Source organism: Tupaia chinensis, unplaced genomic scaffold, assembly GCF_000334495.1.
Source record: "Tupaia chinensis unplaced genomic scaffold, TupChi_1.0 Scaffold139927_1, whole genome shotgun sequence".
NCBI classification, from domain to species: Eukaryota; Metazoa; Chordata; class Mammalia; order Scandentia; family Tupaiidae; genus Tupaia; species Tupaia belangeri.
The window spans coordinates 27,528-48,172 of record NW_006199806.1 but is presented as its reverse complement, the minus strand read 5'-3'; the positions used below and the strand labels follow the sequence as shown (position 1 = coordinate 48,172).

Sequence of the window (20,645 nt, the reverse complement as noted above, 5' to 3'; positions counted from 1 at the left end):
AGCCTCTTGAGACTTTCTCCTGGAGGCCTTAAGAGATCTTGCTCTTGGATCCCTGGTCTGCCTGCCTTTTACAGCCCTTGAGGTCAGGGCCTCCCTCCCATCTTTAAATCCTGGTTCCCAGGGCAGCAAGTGATTCAGAGCTGCTAGCCAGGTCAAGGAATGAGGGCAGAAAAGCCCAAGCGTCAGTTTACAAGCGGTCAGAGGAAGGGAATGAGTCCCAATGCTGGCGAATTATAACAGTTCAAAAGTTAGTAAGACTTAGGCAAGTTTCACCTGAATTCAGAATCTGATTTACACTTTAGCAGCGAGTAATTGTAATAACAGCAATACGCATTACAAAGAATCAGAAACGCAGGACAAATTAATTTTCCTGGTCGACCCTGCACACTCACCGGGGGATGGCAGGCCCCAGGACCCCCGCCAGATCCCGCAGAAGGGACACCAGAGATGGGAGAAACCCACCTCCTCCAGCTTTCTGCTTTTTCATTGTACGCTGCTGCTCCAGCACCCATGGGAAAGCTCATCCTCCAGGTCCCTGGGGAGTGTCTTTAAACGTTTAGGCTCTCTTTGTGGTTCTGAAGCACAAGCTGTTTTCCCAGGTTTGGTGGTCCTCAGACGTCCACAACGCAGATGGCAAAGCGAGGAGGGGGACGGCTCTGCCGGGAACAGGGAGGGACCTCCGGGGAAGCGAAACTGAAACTTTGCGGCCCGGGGCGGCGGGGCGGGAAGCGCCTCTGCCAGTCCAGGCCCAGCCCGACGTCGAGAGCCATGGCTTCCAGCTCCTGCCCGCCGTCCCCGCTCTTCGTGCGGGTGTCGGAGTCCAGCCGCCGGGCGCAATGGAAACTGGAAAACTACTTCCAGAGCCGGCAGTCGGGCGGCGGGGAGTGCACGGTCCAGCTCCTCGGCCCCAGCGTCCCGGGCAAGACCCTAGGCACCTACCAGGTGGAGTTCAGAGACAGGGAAGGTGAGCTGCGCAGCTCGGTGCGGAGCGGGGCTGGGTGCAAAGCTCGTCCCTGCAGGCCCAGCCCTGGAGGGCGCAGGCAGACCCACTTCACGCCGACCGAGGGGCGTGCGCGGGCAAGTGCGGCGTGGTGGGGCGGGGGCCGGGGCGGGGGCTGCCGCGGGGCGCGCTCAGGTCCCGTCTGGTTTGACCGCTCCTCTATGTTGGTGCTTTCAGTACCTCTCGTCACCCCCAGATGCCTGGCAGCTGTTGTCCTTGTCATTTCAGTATTCCACTTCTCTATTTTGCTTTTTAAGTTTCTTTCTTTCATGAGTGAGATAGCCCCCCAACACACACAGGGTCCTTACCCTGAGATCTTCAGCCAGCCCTGGGTCCTGGCCAAGAGTGGGCAGAGGGCACTCCAACCGGGAAATTTCCCATGTGGGATTGCCTCATAGAGCTTCCGGTAGAGTTTAGGATTTTATGGCTGTACTGCCATCTGGCCCCCACTTATATTTTAAATACTGACTCCATTGATTTTATTTTGGGGGGGGGGGGGGGGTTTTTGCTATAGGATGCGTGCGCTCTCCAGAAAGACAGAAAGAGCCAGAGACAGCGAGAAGTCGCCCCCCAGGGGGGATGACCACGCCGCAATCCCTTCTCCTCCATTCTCCTCTGGGATCTTGGGCACGCATGCACATGCACCCACTGTGAGGTTAAGCCACCGGGTCCAGGACTCCAACCGCGGTCGACTACATGGGAGTCCAACGACATGGCCATTATGCCATATGCTGGTCCTTCTATTGATTTATTTTTGAGAATTACAAAAGTAATATATGCTGAAGAAAGAAAAGGATGGAGAAGACGGAAGAAAAGCATTTAGAGATAAACAACAAATTTCGTGTACTTCCAGCCTTTCTCTTCCTCGTGATAGGTGTTCAGGTGATATGGCCGTAGACTCCTTCTAGCCTTTTTCTATGAATATTGGCAACACATATGTATTTACACAATTCTGAGTCTGCACTTTGGATCCCTGCCTTTTTTTTTTTTTTACTCAGTTGTATAATGAGCATTATTTCATATCATTGAAACGAGAAACTAGAGACAATTTTAGAAACATGACTTTTAACAGACACGTGATGTGCTTTATCACAAAGCTTTCGTTTCTACCATAAAATTTAGGCTGCTCGGTTCTGAATAGCTCCCTTACAGCCCCTGCCCACTTCACCCTTCCAGGATACAGAGAGCAGTTTGGGGAGGGTACGGGGCTGAGCACAGAGGCATGAATAAGAGCACTTGCGATCTCCCTTTTCTGTGTGTATGTGTGTGTCTAATTTTCATTAAAGCTAAGCAGAGAGTGCTGGAAAAAAAAGAGCATCAGATTTTCCTTGACAGCAAACCTGTGACCGTTTTCCTGGAATCCACTGAAAATCCGATAGAGAAGAACATGAGCCTCCCCGTTTCTTCCACACAGTCCACAGCAGAGGCACCGTCTGGTAAGAAGCATTCAAATGCTTTGGAAGGACACATGCCAAATGCTCCGGATTCCTGTGTCCAAAAGGTGAGGCTTGAAAGAGGGAGCTGGCTGTGAGTCTTAGTTTCCCTCACCCCCCACCCCCGGGCAACACACCTCTTGCATCATTGGTCCGGCAGCCCTGTGCTGGTGTACCAGGCACTGTTTCAGGCACTGGGACACAGAGGTGAACACAACAGGTCCCTGCTCTCACGCAGTTCATATTGGGGTTAGGAAAGTACACAGAAAGATGAGTAAGTAAAAAATAAATAAATGAAACTATTGCAGAGTGATATGTGCTTAGATGAAAATAAAATGAGGCTTTGCCCTGGAGAGTAGTAGAGCCAAGGTGAGGAGGGAGAAGATGGAGGTGGCAATACTTCTGATCAGAAGTAACTTCTCAGGCTGGCCCCATAGCTTACTGGTTAAAGGAGTCCAATCCTACATGGTTGACTGCAGTTTGAATCCTTGCCCTGACAACTTGAAAAAAAAAATGGGGGAATGGGATGCATGCATGTGTGTGTACACCCGAAATTGACAGAATGGTTAAATGGAGAAGGATGTGCAATATGACCATGCCCCATTGGGGGAGTACTTTCTCTCTATCTCTCTGTCTCTCTCTGTTGAGTATACATGCCCTCTGGCAATTAAAAAAATAACTTCTGGGGACCAGTAGGTGGTGGTTAAGGCGCTGGTCGACCACAGTTTGAGTTCCAGATCCAGCGGCTTGAAACTAACACCAGGCGTGTGCACATGCGTGCCCAATATCCTGAGAGGAGAATGGAGGAGAAGGGATTACATCATGGTCATTCCTCCTGGGTGTGATTTCTCACTTTCCTGCTCTCTGGCAAGTGCAACCGCCCTATAGCAAAAATCTCTCTCTCAATAAAATAAAGTAAAATAAAATAATAACTTCTGAGGAGGTGACATTTGGCCTGATACTTGGGAGATGAGAAGGAGCCAGTGAGATTCATTGCACAAATTGGTGTAAACCACTTCATGTGCTAGGCAGCATCTGGGGCCACAGCCAGGAACACTGCAGACTCTACCCTTAGAGATCTTACCTACCAGCGAGGGAAACTGATAATAATAGTAAAGAAGTAAGTATATAATAAAATGTCTGCCAGTGATAAGTGGCGGGAAGAACAGAGCAGGACAAATGACAGTGACAGAACCACCCTTTTAGAACATGAGGGAAAAAGCACTCGAATGAAGTGAGGTCAAGAGTAGAGACGTGGGGACCAGCAGTTAGCGTAATGGCTATGTCGCTGAACTCCCATGTAGTCAACTGCAGTGTGAGTCCTGGACCCAGTGGCTTAAACTCACGCCGGGCACGTGTGCATGCATGCCCAAGATCCCAAGAGGAGAATGAAGGAGAAGGGATTGTGGCGTGGCCATCCCCCCTGGGGGGTGATTTCTCGATTTCTGTCTCTCTGTCTCTCTCTGTCTTTCTGGCAACTGCACGCACCCTATAGCAAAAACTTCTCAAAAAAAAAAAAAAAAAAAGAGTAGCGACATGAATGAAGGAAGCTAGCTAAGTGGATTTCTCAGGGAAGAACCTTCCAGGCAGAGGGAAGCTTTCTGAATCTCCAGAAGCCTCAAGGAAGCCACTGTTGGAGAGGGCAGTGAACAAGGGAGAGAGTGATAGGACCTTGGAGAGGTACCCAGAAGTCAGGTCTTTCGGGGATGAAGATAAGGACTTTGGATTTTAACTTCAATGTCAGAGAATTCATCAGATGGTCAGTGGAACAATCTGATTCACATTTCCAAGGGCATACTCTGGCTTCCATGTGAAAACCGAATGTTGGAAGGGGCCAGGGTGAAAGGCTAGCCTGGTTACGAAGGGTTGCAGTGGGTTTAGTGAAAGATAAGAATGGCCTAGACTCCAGGTGACCCTGATTGGGATATGAGGCTGGATTTAGGAAACATTTAGAAGATCTAGAGAAAGGATGTTATATGCAGAGAAAGTAGCATGTGGTCTCCTCTTGAGGGGGAGCAAAATGTTAAAAATTTTGCTTTTTATTACATCTAATTTGCCTTTGTCCTCTTTATCCTAATTTGGTGTCTCTATTTTATGTTGGAGCTTCTAAAGAAAAGCCCAGCAACTGTGCATGCAGGCAGGTGTTTAGTTAATAATTGTTTAGAAGGGGGCTTGCAGAGGACAGTGAAGAAAAGAAAAACACATTAATGGGAAAAAATACCCTTCTCAGATGTATAGCTCCATTCTAAGCTGACACTCTTGTGAGGGCCACAGTAAGTTGTCCAAGAGCAGAAGTACCTCCTCTCTAACCCTGTTCTCCAAGGTCAAACAGATAGTGGCAACTCTAGAACACAGATCTTGGTCACAGAGCTTTTAAAAAATGCTGATGCTGGGCCAGCAGGTGGCATGGCTGTTAAGGCAGCTGCATCCCACATGGCTGACTGCACAGTTCTAGTCCCGGATCCAGAGACTTGATAAACATGTTGGGCACATATGCCTGTGTACCCAAAATCCCAAGGAGATAGTAGAGGAGAAGGGACTGTGGTTTAGCCATCTCTCCGAGAGGTGATTTCTCACTTTTCTTTTCTCTTTTTCTGTCTTGCTCTGTCAAGTGCATGTACCCTATAACAAAAATAAATAAATGAATGAATGAATTTGTGCATACCTGCCAGTGCATGGGCTCCGTGGCAGACCAGTTATATCAGAATCTCTGGGGATGTGCCTAGACCTTGTTTTCATTTGTTAGTTAGTTAGTTTGTTTTCCCCCTAACTCTCCAGTTAATTCCAATATGTAGACAGGACTGAAAACCTCTGGTGGTTAGTCTGCAAAGGATTTGAAAGAAGTCACCCTCTGATAAGGGAGGTCATAGTGGTTGTTTCTCCAGTTTCTAGGCATTCTCCTGAAGAAGAGATTGTAGGCCTGGATGTCTGAGATTTTAATTTGTTCCTGTTCCTTTTAACATTTCAGATCTTTCTTACTGTAACAGCTGACCTGAACTGTGACCTGTTCTCCAAGGAGCAGAGGGCACATGTAACCTCCATCTGCCCCAATGTCAAAAAAATGGAGGGTCGTGATGGAATTGAGAAGGTGTGTGGTGACTTCAAAGAAATTGAAGAAATACATAATTTCTTGAGTCAGCAGCTCCTGGAAAGTGAGCGGAAACATGCACCTTTGCCTTCAGCAACAGAGAGGACGCCGCCCAGTCAGGAGGACAGGAACAGCAACATTTCTCCTTCTGAACCAAAAACCAGGTCAGAAGAAAAAAACAGCCATTTTGAAGTCCCCTTGCCTTTCTTTGAATACTTCAACTATATCTGTCCTGATAAAATACACTCGATAGAGAAAAAATTTGGCATACACATCAAAAGTCAAATCAAGTCTCCAAATACGGTCTTCTTAGACTTCATCTCCAGTCAGTCAGACAACCTCGAAGCAGCTCGTGGGTCTTTTGTCAGTGAGTTTCAGAAGAACACAGAACGTCTGAGACAGGAATGTGTACCGCTAGCAGACAGTAAGCAGGCAAATAAAACCAAACAGGAACTGAATCGCCGATTTACAAAGCTCCTTATAAAGGAGAATGGAAGAGAATTGATCCTCCTTGGGACCCAAGATGACATTTCAGTGGCTAAGCAAAAAATCTCTGAAAGTTTTGTTAAGACACCTGTGAAAATACTAGCTCCCAATTTCAAGATGAATGGAATTGAGGTTGATACTGCTCGCTATAAGCTTTTTGAAGCTGAATTACACCAGGAGATATCAGAGATAGATAGAAAGTACAACACTCACAGTAAGGTTTTGGAAAAAAGCCAGAAAACTTGCATTCTATTTGAACCTAAGGACAAGGAAGTAGATCTATCTGTACACGCTTATGCAAATTGCATCGATGCCATTCAACATGCCTTCTGTCAGTTGGAGAGAGAAGTTCTTCCACTGAAATTTTTAGGCAAAGAGAGAAAACACTTACGTGGGAATAAGTTTGCTGATGATTTTAAAAAAAACCATCCAAATATACTCTTTGCACTCACTCAAGAGTCAATGACTCTGACTGGTTTGGCAGATCACATTGCAAAGGCAAAGCAGTATGTCTTAAAAAGATGGGGAACATCTCCATTGTCTGCAGAGAAACAGAATGAGGATCATGAGATGCCCATGGACATTGATAGTAATGACTCAAATGCAGCATCACCTCCACTCAAGGGCTCGGCCCATGCTGAGGCCTCCGAAGTGGACAAGAAGGAAAAGGACGCTTGTGCCATCTGTATGGACACCATTAGTAACAAACGCATCCTGCCGAAGTGCAAGCATGAATTCTGCACCTCTTGTATCGACAAAGCCATGGCATACAAGCCGGTCTGCCCTATGTGTCAGACTGTCTATGGTGTCCAGAAAGGGAATCAGCCGGAAGGAAACATGATTACTAGTACTACGAGAAGTTCACTTCCAGGTTATGAATCCTGTGGCACTATTGTGATTCGTTATGATATGAAAGGAGGTGTACAAACAGTAAGTGTTTCTGAGGTCCATGGATGTCTTTCCACTGTGCTAGGATCACCAGAGGAAAAGATTGTCCTGTTGCCTATTAGATAGTCAATTTCCCATAGAATTATTTCTATGGTCATATGCAAAGGATTGAAACCCCACCATCTAGTGGTTAAGGAAGTTGAACCCCACGTGACCATTGCAGCTCGAATCTTGGCCCTGGCAGTTTGAGAAACAGGTTGGGCATGTGTGCGGTTGTGCCCTAAATCCCACTAAGATGTAGAAATGGAGAAAGAACTGTGGCACGACCATGCCCCACTGGGAAGTGCTTGCTTTCTCTCCCTCTCTGTGTCTCTGGTGAGTGCATGCACCCTCTGGCCGTAAGAAGAAAAAAGGTCACAGTAAAGCTTATTACTTAGATATCTATTGTGTCTATTTCTTAATCCCGAGAAAGTGGGGGCGGAGATTATCTGTTAGGTTGGAGGGAGTTAGGCATCTACAAATGAACTTGTTAGTGTATAAAGTAAAATTTAGACTAGATTATTTTCACATTACATGTTATTGTCTTCATACAGCAAGAGCACCCAAACCCAGGAAAAAAGTATTTGGGAACACATCGAACTGCATACCTGCCAGATAACAAGGAAGGAAGAGAGGTGTTGGAACTGCTCCATAGGGCTTTTGCCCAAAAGTTGATTTTCACGGTGGGAGACTCTCGAGTATCAGGAATGTCAGATGTCATTACATGGAATGATATCCACCACAAAACGGCTATATTTGGAGGACCAGAAAAGTGAGTCTTTTGAAATGTCATGATTGCTAAGTAGAGTGTAAATAGTAAAATACAGCAGTCTGAGAATGTGGCTATCAGGAGACTTTATCGTAGTGGTATTGGGAATAGTAATGCATTTCAAGAGGTGCTGATCTAGGGTGGTAACCTCAGAGACAGAAGGATTGGACCTTGGAACCTTCTATCCTTCCAACTGCAAAGGATTATGTGGTTATTAAATTTTGCACCAAAGGGCAGTGGGGTTCAGAATCAAAGATGAATGATAGCTAAATTAATTTAACTTGGGGCTTCACACGAGGGGAACATCCTAAGGATGTTATTTATTTTGTTTTCTTTCTCTCCTCTCCCCCCTATCCATCCACAGAGAATTCAAACTCACTTGACCAATAGCACTCTAGAAAAAGCCTCAGCTGTATGGGGAAGCTGTTACGGGAAATCCAATTGTTCTTTATGAAACACCAATAGAGTATTGGTATTCAAAAAGAAATACATCTTGACTTTCCAAATCGGGCCAACTAGATGACGTGGTTGTTAAGGCAGCTAGGTCCCACATGGTGACTACGCCAGTCTTGGACCCAGCAGCTTAAAAAACACAAAAAACAGGTCTGTGTGTGAGCATGTCCAAAAGCTCACGAGAAGAGAGGAGAAGGGATTGCAGCGTGGGCATCCCCCTGGGGGTGCTTTCTCATTTTCTCCCCCTCTCTCTCTCTCCAGCAGGTGCATATGGTGTATAGCAAAACTTTAAAAAAAAAATTAACCCCCCAAATTTTAAAATCCTGCTAGCATATGATTATAACCTTCCCCTATAAAATACAATATGTTATTATAATATTATGAGACACAGGATTTACAGTAAACTGAGAATACGAAAGTAGTTGGAAGGCAGATGATGGTCAGATAGCGAGGCTCATTCACTGGCTAAGAAGACTCCTATCTTCACACTTGAAGTGCCTATAAGCTATTTATCTTCAGGATTACCTGTCAATTTTTGCAAGCCTGAATGTTAAAATCTCAAATGCCAAATATCTATTATATAGATTGAAGACATTTGTGATGAAGTTAACAGAATTTTCCTTCTGCAGTTATGGCTACCCTGATCCTCTTTACCTGGAACGTGTCAAAAAGGAGCTGAAGGCTAAAGGAATCGAGTAAGGAAACTGCTGGAGGAGGCCTTAACCCAAGTTTTCCAAAGATGTATTTTAGAGGTTGAGTTAATGCTCTAAATTCTTATGTAGAAATGCCTTTTAAATTTTTTCATCTCGAGAAATGGTTTGTGTAAGAGTAAGAATCTGCTAGTATGTCATTTCCAAAGTGATACTTTCTAGGGAAGACAAAAGCCCCAAACATCTGTGTAGCTGTCCTGCAGAAGAAGTACCACATCTCAGTCTTGTGCCATTGTTGATGTTAGAGTGGGTCTGAAGTCATTTTCTATGTTTTTCAAATGGAATAATAGCTCCGGTTGATCCTTTGTGTTTGTTTGTCTTTTCCTTTTCCCAGAGGGCCTGTGACCTCACCACAGAGAGAGAGAGAGAGAAAGCAAGCACCCTCCAGTGGGGCATGTGCACACTACAATCCTTTTCCCTCCATTTCTCCATCCCATCAGGATTTGGGACACACACACAGGCGTGCCCGACCTGTTTTTCAAGCCACTGGGCCGGGGTTGGAACCTATGGCCACGTGCGATCCACCTCCCAATGCAAAGGGCTTAACCACTGTGCTACAGAGCTGGCCCATCCTTGTTTTGTTTCTATTGCTGGTGTGGTCCTTTAGTTTATTGGTTTCTTTATTTTCCCCTTAATCTCACTCGTGAAAGGGAAATCCTACCGTAAATGGGGAAAACAAAGAAAAAGGCCTTTGTTTCTGGAAAATTAGGTACCCATGTTCTCCTCTCTCTCCCATGGCAAGAAAAGTGAGGAGCAGAGATGGGGCAACCTTTGGTAATAAATGGGACAAGGTATTATTTTTCACATCAATCCTAGTGTACAGTTGACTCTTAATATATATATATATAATGTGTATATATATTTTAAAAACCCAATGGAATCTTTATTATTTTTAGTTTTTGCTATAGGCTACTTGTGCTTGTCAGAGAGAGAAAGAGAAATCATCCCCTGAGGGGATAGCTGCAATCCCTTCTTCTCTAGTCTCTTTTCAGGATTTTGGGCACACATGCACACATGCCTGGCATGATTTCCAAGCCACTGGGTCCGGGACTCAAACTATGTAGCCTGCTATGTGGGACCCAGCTCCCTAACCTCCACGCCACCTGCTGGCTCAGTTCTTAATACATTTTGGTTATCTGACTCAGGTTGCTTGCTAGTATTTCATTGGAGGGATATATACTCCCTACATCTCTGGCACAGGCTGGAATAAGGAAGCCATTTCTGCAGTCTTCACCATTGATAAGGAAAGCTGAGTTCCTTACTCTGGAGCACTTGGCATCTGAACTCTAACCAGGCCCCCGACGTGCTCGTTCCTGTTCCTTGTAATCCTTGTAATCCACCGTACAGGTGCACTTGCCCTGCCACCGTAGTGCTGCAGATGCCAGAGCATTTTTCTTCTGGATATTATTGTGCCTTTGAGCACCCCCACTTTCAGTTTTAATGTGTAAACGACTTTAGATTCTATCATTTATTCTTTTGTGGTAACCAAAGCTCCCACTGTAGTCATTTTTCATCCCTTTACTAAGTTCTACCCATTCATGTTTTCTCCCTTAAAATCTTTCTCCCTGATTCTCTCTGGACAGAAAAAAGGTGATTTGTCAAATTTTACTTATTTTTTTTTCAAGTTTAATTTTAAATGGTTCTTCAAGTCAGAAGAAAGCTATAATAACAAATTATCTCATCATCCTTATCCCAGTCTCTACAAAAAAAAGGTGAGCACGATGTCCTCTTCTTTTCTTAAAGATACACATACATGCGTGTAATTGTTGTGGTCAGATAATAATAGCTAACGTTTATGGAGTACTTATTTTGTCCCCTTCATAAGAGCTTTACATCTGTGTGATTGATATGATCAGTGTCCCCATTCTCTAACAGAAAACCAGTGCACCAAGGGATAAATAAGTTCTCAAAGGTCACATCGTTAATAAGTGCAATTGCTGGGGTTCAAAGCCAGAGTTCGTGGAGCCAGGTCTGTACTGCCTCCTACAGGGTGTCTCTCCTCCATGGAGCAGGTACAGGGGTTCCCTTTTCCCTGGCTTCGCTCAGATGGATTCCTGTACAGTACTCAAAGCAAATTTCCTCTGAAGAAGCCCTATTTGAAGAACTTACAAACACAGAATGTTTTTCTTTGTCCAGAGAGTTGAAAAAGCTTAAACTCAATAATATTTCTCTTTTTTAAAATCAGATGATCCATTTAGTTTTTGGCTGATTCTTAAATTCTCTACCATTATGAAGCTTAAATAACATTTTTAAAAACTAGATTATACATATAGTTTTTGGTGATTCTTAAGTTCTTTACCATTATGGTTTACTATTTTCTATCTCTTGAAGTATTGGCTACGTTTGCTCCAAAAAAGCAAAAGTTTGGTTTCTGCTAAATTCTGGATTGTGGATTGCAATCTGTATGTATTTGCAAGTTTCATAGTATGGCTGGCTAGTGAATAATCAGACTACTGGTTTTTTTGGTTGTTTTTTTCTCTTTTTCTTTTTTTTTTGCTCTTGGAAGGTATTCTCATCTGTATCTGCTTGAAATAAAGTTAAATTCATATTTGAAACAGATTGTGTTTTTTCCCTCTCGTCTTCTCTTTCTTCTTTCTTTCTTTTTCTTCCTTTCTTTCTTTAATTTTTTTGTAGATTGAAATTCTGGGTAGTTCCTACGACACATACAGTATACAAACAGTGGCATAACATGTTTGTGATATCCGGTTGATTTTAAGTAGGAGCCAAGAGGAGGTGTGGTGGATAAGGCTCTGGACTCCCACATGGCTGACCACAGTTCAAGTGGTGGACTTAGTAGCTTAAACTCATGCTGGGCACATGTGTGTTCACGCCCAAAGTCCTTATAGGAGAATGGAGGAGAAGGGATTGCAGCATGATCATTCCCCCAGCTTTCACTTCCCCTCTCTCTTGTCTCCAGAGAGTATGTATACCCTATGGCAAAAAAAAAAAAAAAAAAAAAAAACCTCTAAATTTATATATATATATATATATATAAACTAGTATTGACGTCACTGCTGCCACTTTCAGCTGTGAAGAATCAAATTCATCAACATTTTTTTAAGTGTATATTATTCATGGTAGCATGTGTTCACACACAAGCAGAGAAAGAGAAACCCTCGATAGGGTCTGGTCATACTGCACTCCCCTCCCTCCAGCCTTCCAGTATGCACGTGCGCCTGGTATGTTTCAAGTTGACCTAGCTAGGGATCAAAACTTCTCAGCCTTGCAGCTTCCAGCACTGTATTTCAGTACACAACCACCTGTGCCAATTAGGCTGGGTCAATTATATTTCTCTCTCTTTCTTTCTGAGAGATTTTTGCTACAGGACATGTGTGCTCACCAGGGAGACCATGGTCATTGGCCATGCTGCAATCTCTTCCCCTCAATTCTCCTGGGATTTTGGATATGGATACACATATGCCCGGCATGACTTTTAAGCTGCCAGGTCCAGGACTTGATCCACTGTTGAGTATGTGGGAGTCCAGTGTTGTAACCATTCCACCACTTGCTAGTCCTGACCTCTTTCCTCTCTTAACACATAAATCACTATGCCAAAGAATGAAAATAAAACAATTTACAGATCTTAATTGGCTTTATTTGTGATTCTAAAATATGACAACACTTCATTTAATAAAATAAAGGCTTCAAGAAGTTGAACAGAAGAGATTCATTGTTGTTTTATGCTGGACAGTGTATATGTATGCTCCTTCAGCCTTAAGGTGTGACAGAAAAACAACACAAAGCAGTCTGGGGAACATAAGGTCCATTTACGTCTCAGAGGCCTCAGTGAACCATAAGCCTGAGACTTTGGTTGCTCATACCCCAAAATACATGTTTTAGTTTACAGTAAACAAGGTGTAAAACAACTCTAGATTTTACAATGTGACCTCCCCCCTGCACCCTTCTTCCCAGTATTTTTGGGTTTATAATGTAAAGAATAATATATAACTAATCCATTGCCTGCATTATTTAAATGAACCAATATACATTCATTTGTTTGTTTTAATTTGCTAGAGGGTACATGTGCTCCCCAAAGAAAGATGAGGGGGGGTGGAGTGAGAAATTACCCTCTGGCCGTGCAACAATCCTTTCTCTTCTAGGGATTTTGCATGTGTGCACATGCACCCATGCACCTGTTGTGTTTTTCAGGCTGCCAGGTCCAGGACTCGAACTGCACAGGTCAGCCATGAGGTATCCAGTCACACTAACCACCACACCACTGGCTGGCTTACCAGTGTAAACTCTTAACAAGTGACTTGCTAACCACCTGTCCTCTGCCCTTTTTCTTTGTTCTATAAGCTAGCTTTTTTGATCACCATTTTGATAAGCACATGTCTGAGAAACTGGAAGTGTGCCAGTCTGGGTGATTCTTCCTAAAGCCCTGGCCCAAAAAAGCCATTTTAGGGACCAGCAGATGGCATAATGGCTATGTCACTGGACTCCCATGTAGTCGACCACGGTTCAAGTCCCAAACTCGGTGGCTTAAACTCATGCCGCGCATGTATGCGTGCATGCCCAAGATCCCAAGAGGAGAATGGAGGACAGGGAATTGTGGCGTGGCCATCCCCCCGGGGGATAATTTCCCGCTTTCTGTCTCTGTCTTTCTGGCGAGTACACATGCCCCATAGCAAAAACCTCTTAATAAAAAGAAAAAAAAAGCCAGCTGTTTTAATATCACTTGTTATGCCTCAGCCTTCTTCTCAGGTTGAAAGGGAGGGTGGAGCTGCTTCACGTCTCTTACTGGTGTTGGCCAAAAAATAAACAAATGTAAAATATTGAAAGAGGTTTATTCTAAAACAATTTTTTTAAATAATTATTTTATTTTAATTTTATTTATTCATTCATTTATTTTCATTTGATCAGAGAGAGACACCCACAGAGAGAGAGAGAGGGGGAGGGAGAAAGTGAGTTAGTAAGCCACCAGGTCCAGGACTTGAACCATGGTCAACCTTGTGGGAGTGTCCAGTGTTTTAACCACCACGCCACCTGCTGAGAAATCATCCCTAGGGGGGATAGCCATGCCACAATCCCTTCTCCTCCATTCTCCTCTTGGGATCTTGGGCTCACACACACATGTGCCCGGCGTGAGTTTAAGCCACCGGGTCTAAGACTTGAACTGCGATTGACTACATGGGAGTCCAGCGACATAGCCATTATGCTAACTGCTGGTCCTCTAAAACAGTTTGAGCTACCACAGAAACATAATCTCAACAGCCTTGAGGAAGTGCTTCCCACACAGCCGAGTCTCAGCAGATTTTTTATACTTTTCAAGAAAGCAGAAGTTGTCATCAAAGTTGTAAATCAATACACAGAGGTTTGGACAGAGAAGGCAAGATATCTCGAAGGGGAGGAATTCACAGATCATTGGTAGATTCCAAGATTCTTTAGTTTGCCATTGGCTAGGATGAAAAGGTTTTGTTTAAAACTTGAGTCATGGGCCAACTGGTGGCGTGGAGGTAGATATCTGGGTCCCACATGGCCAGTGACACAACATATTGGGGTGATCAGGCCCAACACCCAATATGAGAACAGCAGCAACCCGATTCTTTGTCTCATGCTCACAGAGAATTATCATAATGTGTGGGCTAACAAAGGGAATAGTAAAGCAAGGTTTATTGACGAGAGGAAAGCTCCTGACAGGAAGGGGTCCCAAAAGCGGATTGCCAACGTGGGGCTCTTACCAGTGGCTTTTACGTAGCAGTCTGAGAAATGGGCTGGCTCTCTGAAAAGGAAGTGGGCTTCAGAAACTATATGGTAGTTTGGGTGATTTATTATCCCATTCTTTGTGGGGTCAGCATATTGAATCTGTACTTCTCGTTAGAATGTCATTAGCAAATAGAAACTGCTGCCCTTAGTTATAGTTGTTTTGAACCATTGTGCAGCCAACTCTTTGTTAAAACTTAGCCATGGTGACCCCATCTTGGGTAAAGCTTACTGTGTCTCTATCTCAGACCTGTCTTTATGTTTAATATCCCTATCTCCTGCCTTACCAAGGGCTTGAAAAACCTACTGGGCAAGTATTTTGTGTGTGCCCAAAATCCCAAGAGGAGAATGCAGAAGAGATTGCAGCATGGCCATCAACCTGGGTGGAGATTTCTCACTCCACTGGACAGGCGTAACGTCTCCAGATGATTAGTAAACTCCTCTGTGTTAAGGTTAACCTTAGACCTTTCTTTCTGCAGATACAAAGTTGTATTTATTACTTTTTTTTTTCTTTTTAGTTTTGCTATAGAGTGCATGTGATCACCAAAGAGACAGAGAGAAAGTAAGAAATCACCTTTTGCTCTAGGTGATTTGCTATAACCCTCTCTCTCTGGTGAGCACATGTGTCCTATAGCAAAACTAAAATAATAATAATAATAATAATGGCCAGCACCTGCTGGCATGAAGGTTAAAACACTGAATCCAATGGCTGACTGTGCAGTTCAAGTCCTGGACCCAGCAGTTTGAAAATCACTCCAAGTGCATGTGTGTGCCTGCCCAAAATCCTGAGAGGAGAAGAGATTGCAACGTGGCCATACCCCCCTGCAAGATAATTTCTTACTTTCTCTCTCTCTGTCTCTCTCTGGTGATCACATGCACCCTATAGCAAAACTACAAAAAAAAAAAAGTAATAAAAAATTAAAACTTTGAATCTGCAGAAAGGAAGATTTAAGATTAACCTTAACAAAGAGGCGTTTACTAATCATCGGGAGATGTTATGCCTGTCCGGATAGAAGTCACAATTACTGAGGCAAGGTGACCTACTCAGTAAGATTGATGGTACATATGCATGGCTCTCTCCAGGCCCTTAGGAAGGAATTTTAGAACAAAGAAAACATGGCCAGAGTTCAGTCCTCATGGGTTTCCATTAACACTGTGCACAGCTATAAAAGTAAATTGTTTATAAAATGCTCTTCATTATCCACTTGGAGCATACTATTTATATCCTGCCAGGACCTTTCATGACATACCAGATAATTATGTATTTACTTAAACATATAGCTATACATGTGACGAAAATAAAGAGTAAAAAACTCACAAATATGTATCTTCATATGTAGATAGATATAGATATCAGTATCTCTATCAATACAGACGCTATAGATCTATATATAGAGAAAGCACCCTCAGCAGAGTCTGGTCTTGCTGTGGCCACCTTCCCCCATTTCCCCAGTCCTCCAGTTCTTCAGGGGTCCTGGGGCACCCACACACCTGCCCAGGCTGCTCTAGGGATGTGAACCTACAGATGCCGTATTGCTTCCAGCTTTACAAGGCACTTGTGTTACGGCTGCACCATGAAGTGGGCTTTAGTCTGCTCGTTTCTCCTTCTCCTTGCCTCTACTCTCACTCCTGTGGGGAAAACCTTAGCAGCCCATTACATCCAAATAGGACCAGGGGGTAGTCTAAGAAACTAGACTCGGGCATGCCCAAAGTGACCAACGTTGGAATGTGCACCCGCCAGGGAGCCCCTTATTCTCCCAACACACAGGAATGCACTTTGTGCCAATGTCCCCTCCTCAGCCTGCAGAGAGAAAATGTCCAAGAAGAGATGAATTGCCTTCAACTCGACCTTGAGGTTTAAGACTGAAGAATGTCACCACACCAGCATAAAGCTTATCAGGAACCACCGTCCGTCTCTCAAACCCATCCTTCTTACACAGATAATTGTTCACTCACAATTGTCTGGATATTACACCCGTTCTTTCTCCCTTTAAGGAATTTTAATATTAACTTATCTACAGTGACCCCAGAATGACGATGAGATCATCCTCCTTCCTGCATCATAGAACTTAGCCCATCACTGCTGCTCAGGACTCCTTGGGACAGCTTTCGGCCAATGTGACTTCCCCACCAGAGACTTTATGCCTTTAAAACTGCCTTACAGCCTGTAGGTGTTCGGCTCACACCATCCGGGATGGCTTGAGCTCTGTGTGTCCTGGTAATCATCCCCATTTGGCAGGAATTTGGTTTTATTTTATTCGCTTTGCCTCAGCCTTCTTTCATAGGTTGACACACACCCCAGAGACAAGTAAATGATGGTCCTCACCCACTGATCTAAATTCATAGAGCTACAACTTGTTAATGAAAAGAAGTTTCTGTTGCTGCCTGAAGAAGGGTCAATCTACAGGGATAACCAAAATGTTAAAATGCCATCTATTCACAAAAGCGATTAGGTCTTCATAGACTTTTACTCAGGGAAGGGAGAATAGAGACTCTGACATCCAATTTTCATTGTTTTTAACCCTGGAAAGAGAAATCAAAGACTACTTTAGCATGATAAAGAGGTTTATTTTGAAATCAGAAGTCAATTGTATTCAAGTGAGGAAACAAGAGAATCACTCTTCTTAGAAGCAGTAAAACTGATGGGGCCTGCAGATAGTGTAGTGGTTAAGGTGCTAGACTCCCACATGGTCAATCGCGGTCCAGTTCAGCCCTTGGACACAGCAGCTTGAAAATCATGCCAGGCGCATGTGCATGTGTGCCCAAAGTCCTGAGAGGAGAATGGAGGAGAGGAGATTTCAGCATGACCATCCCCCTGGGGGGTGATTTCTCACTTTCCTTCTCTCTCTGTCTTTTTCTATAGATCCTATAGAAAAAAAAAAAACAGAGAGAAAGAAAAGAAATAGTAAAAGTAAAATAAAGCATAAAATGGATATGTGTGCTGTCACTACTTCTATTCAATATTATTCAAAACTTGCCAATCACTCAAATGAGATGGGGAGAAGAAATGAGAATAAACAGAAACTTAACAAATATCAAAAAAATAGCTGTACATTCAGGATAGACAATGTAATAGGGTAGGTTGAATCTGACCCTATGATATCTCACTTTCATAGAACACCTACATTTTAATTCTTAGCTCTAGCCTCTGCATCAACCTACTTTTCGAAATCTATTTTCTTCTAATATGAAATGACAGTGTTAATAAATCTATTTTTATTTGTAGATGTCAGCACATTTGCTAACGTTTGCAATGGGCACTGCAGAGTTTGGCAACTTCACATTTTCCCAAGACTTCTGGGACTGACAAGAGCCATTAAGACAGAAAATATGATATCTAATGTTGAAAATAAATACAAAATGATTTTCTTTGAAAAATCCAACAAATAGACAAGATGAAGTAACCAATGTCCAGTATTTCCCAGAAAAAAGTTCAGTCCCAGTTGAGATTTCTGACTCAAGAGATAACATCAATTTTTCTTCTTTCTTGATGCTCAAGGTGATTATTAACCATTTGATGCATGAATGAAATCAGATTAAGGGCCACAGAGGTGATTGGAAAACTCATCAAAGCCACCATCTTTGTACTAGGGTATATGGTATAAATTAACTCAAGGTTTGAACAGATCTCTGTAGAGACTTAGCTAATTTTTTTTTTTTTTGCAGTAACAAACAACAGCCAACTTCATTTCACCCCAATTTCCCTGTAGCCACTGTTTCAATTATTTGATTTCTTTTGCCCCAAATTGTTCAATCAGGTTTGTCTATCCTCATCTCTGTTTCCTTTTCTCTCTTTCTTTCTCCAACCCACTCCAGGCAGGCTTTTGCCTCCATCATTCCACCGAAACTGCTCTTGTCAAGTTTGGGAATGACTTCCATGTTGCTAAAGTCAGTGGTCACTTTTCAGTCCTTACTTCACTTGATCTTTTAGCAGAATTTGACAAAATTGATGGCTCCCTTTTCCTAGATCCACTGTCTTTATTTAGTGCTGTAAGGAGTGGGCTGACCACGTGAGAAAATAGAAATGTAGAGCCTTTATTGGGAACACTCCCAGGCGAGGTTTGCTGGTCCAACAGAGAGAGAGAGAGAGAGTCAGAGAAGGTGCTCCCTAGGGTGGGGTTTAGTGATTTTTATAAGGGTATAGGGAGGGGGAGTGTCTTAGAGGTAGAAACAGTCCATGTATGGTAATGGTTTAATGGAAGAGCAGACTACTGTGCCACATAGGGTCTGGTGCTATGTGCAGAGTAGAGCACCATGTGCTACAACCAGGTTAAATCTGAGTGCAGCACAGGTGTGATGACAGATTAGAACCGGTTTGCATCAGCTAACTGTGACATGGCATCCAACCCCTACACCCAGGCTGCCCAGGCCTCTGGCCTAACATCCCGGCTGTTCTGATGTTATAGAGTGCTGTTTGATCATTAACTACTTCCTGAGTTGGGGTGAAGAGGGGAAGTCGGGGGCCAGGGGATCAGTGGAAACTTGTGTGTAGGGATGGAGGAGCATTTGGTTGACAAGCTCCCTGGGAAACTTCCTGGATTTGGATTCGGAGGAACCTGAGGAAACAAGGTGTAAACATGAAGAGAAGGCAGATGAGAATTAATGGTCCTAAAATAGGGGCATTCCAGGTGATGAGGGTAGATTGCCACCAGTTTGGGAAAAGAGAAGTGGGCTGCTGAAGCTGGTGCCATAGTTCTTCGCTTAGATGGCTGAGAACATCGATGTTGTGTTTAACCAGTCCTGTCTCGTTGATATAGTAGCAGCATTCTTCCCTGAGGAACAGACAGGTGCCCCCTTTGTCTGCTGTCAGTAGGTCTAGGGCATGTTGGTTTTGAAGAGCTAGGGAATTGGGGTTGGGAGAGAAACTTGATGGGGTACTTTAGGTGAATAAGAATTAGAGTGTGGTGGGAGGCCACAACCAGTTCAAAAGTGTCCCAGACAACAGGGTTATCTTCTTCAAGGGGAAGAGGAAAGGAGGGAGGGTCGGAGAGATCAGAGTTAATGGATGAGCAGATGAGAGGGAGGAGAAAGTGAGCAACAGGGACTGTAGCCAGAATCAGTAGGTCTAGGGCATGTTGGTTTTGAAGAGCTAGGGAATTGGGGTTGGGAGAGAAACTTGATGGGGTACTTTAGGTGAATAAGAATTAGAGTGTGGTGGGAGGCCACAACCAGTTCAAAAGTGTCCCAGACAACAGGGGTATCTTCTTCAAGGGGAAGAGGAAAGGAGCGAGGGTCGGGAATAAGAATTAGAGTGTGGTGGGAGGCCACAACCAGTTCAAAAGTGTCCCAGACAACAGGGTTATCTTCTTCAGGGGGAAGAGGAAAGGAGGGAGGGTCGGAGAGATCAGAGTTAATGGATGAGCAGATGAGAGGGAGGAGAAAGTGAGCAACAGGGACTGTAGCCAGAAGGTAGCTCCCAATTGGTGAAGGATGTCTCTGTCCAGGAGGGGGACTGGGCATGATGGCACAACTAGGAAGGAGTGGGAGAAAGGTCGTCCCGCTATACGGCAGGCTAGGATGGCTGTCTTAGGTGGGCAGGAGGGTGTGCCATATATTCCTGTGACCGAGATCTGAGAAGGAAAAAGTAGCCTGAATGGGAGGACAGGACAAAGTAGGTAGCCCCTGTGTCCACAAGAAAGGAGATGGGCTTACCTGCTACCTGTAGCGTTACCCTGGGCTTGGTGAGAGTGATGAGGGTCTTAGAGTCCGGGCTTCTTCAGTCAGCGCCTAGCCCCAACAGCTCTAAAGGAGGGACTGCCTGGCTGACTTGTCCCCCACGTGGAGGTGCTCGGGATGAGTCAGCCATTGGGCAGTCACTTCCCCAGTGACCAGGCCATTTGCACTTGGGGCATGGCTTGGTGGGCAGTCAGGGGCAAGGGCATTGTCAAGACCAGTGACCCGTGTTCCCACACTTGAAGCATAGTCTCGGGGAACGGACTTAGATGAGGAAGCCCCATTCTTGTGCCCCTGGGGGGCTACCGGCCACAGGGCTGCTACCAGGGCCTGGGTTTGGAGTGCCACCTTGTGGTGAAGGTGGGTTTGGTTTTCAGCCTCAGCCGCTTTCTCCCTCGGACTG

At 44.3% G+C, this 20,645-nt stretch overlaps 2 protein-coding genes across 9 annotated transcripts in view; one reads left to right on the top strand and one right to left on the bottom strand.

Moving 5' to 3' along the window:
• Nucleotides 1–472, bottom strand: part of PARP9 (poly(ADP-ribose) polymerase family member 9) — a 39,661-nt gene extending 39,189 nt beyond the window's left edge. For all 8 annotated transcript variants that reach the window (XM_014593200.2, XM_027765914.1, XM_027765910.1 and 5 more), the window contains exon 1: nucleotides 393–472. The gene's annotated coding sequence lies outside the window, so the exon portion shown is untranslated. The remainder of the gene's footprint in view (nucleotides 1–392) is intronic.
• A 17-nt stretch (nucleotides 473–489) lies between these two features.
• DTX3L (deltex E3 ubiquitin ligase 3L) lies at nucleotides 490–9,172 on the top strand. The gene is made up of 5 exons (XM_006162352.3): nucleotides 490–964; nucleotides 2,287–2,501; nucleotides 5,402–6,937; nucleotides 7,489–7,706; nucleotides 8,786–9,172. Exons 1-5 carry the CDS (start codon nucleotides 631–633, stop codon nucleotides 8,853–8,855), a joined length of 2,373 nt encoding a protein of 790 aa, XP_006162414.1. The 5' UTR covers nucleotides 490–630; the 3' UTR covers nucleotides 8,856–9,172.
• Nucleotides 9,173–20,645: the final 11,473 nt, after the last annotated feature.

Bases quoted from the DNA above. Each gene is read 5' to 3' on its own strand.
- DTX3L (XM_006162352.3), top strand. From the start codon at position 631: ATGGCAAAGCGAGGAGGGGGACGGCTCTGCCGGGAACAGGGAGGGACC. The intron at 965-2,286 runs GTGAGCTGCGCA...TTTTCATTAAAG, and splicing joins GGAGTTCAGAGACAGGGAAG to CTAAGCAGAGAGTGCTGGAA. The intron at 2,502-5,401 runs GTGAGGCTTGAA...TTAACATTTCAG, and splicing joins CGGATTCCTGTGTCCAAAAG to ATCTTTCTTACTGTAACAGC.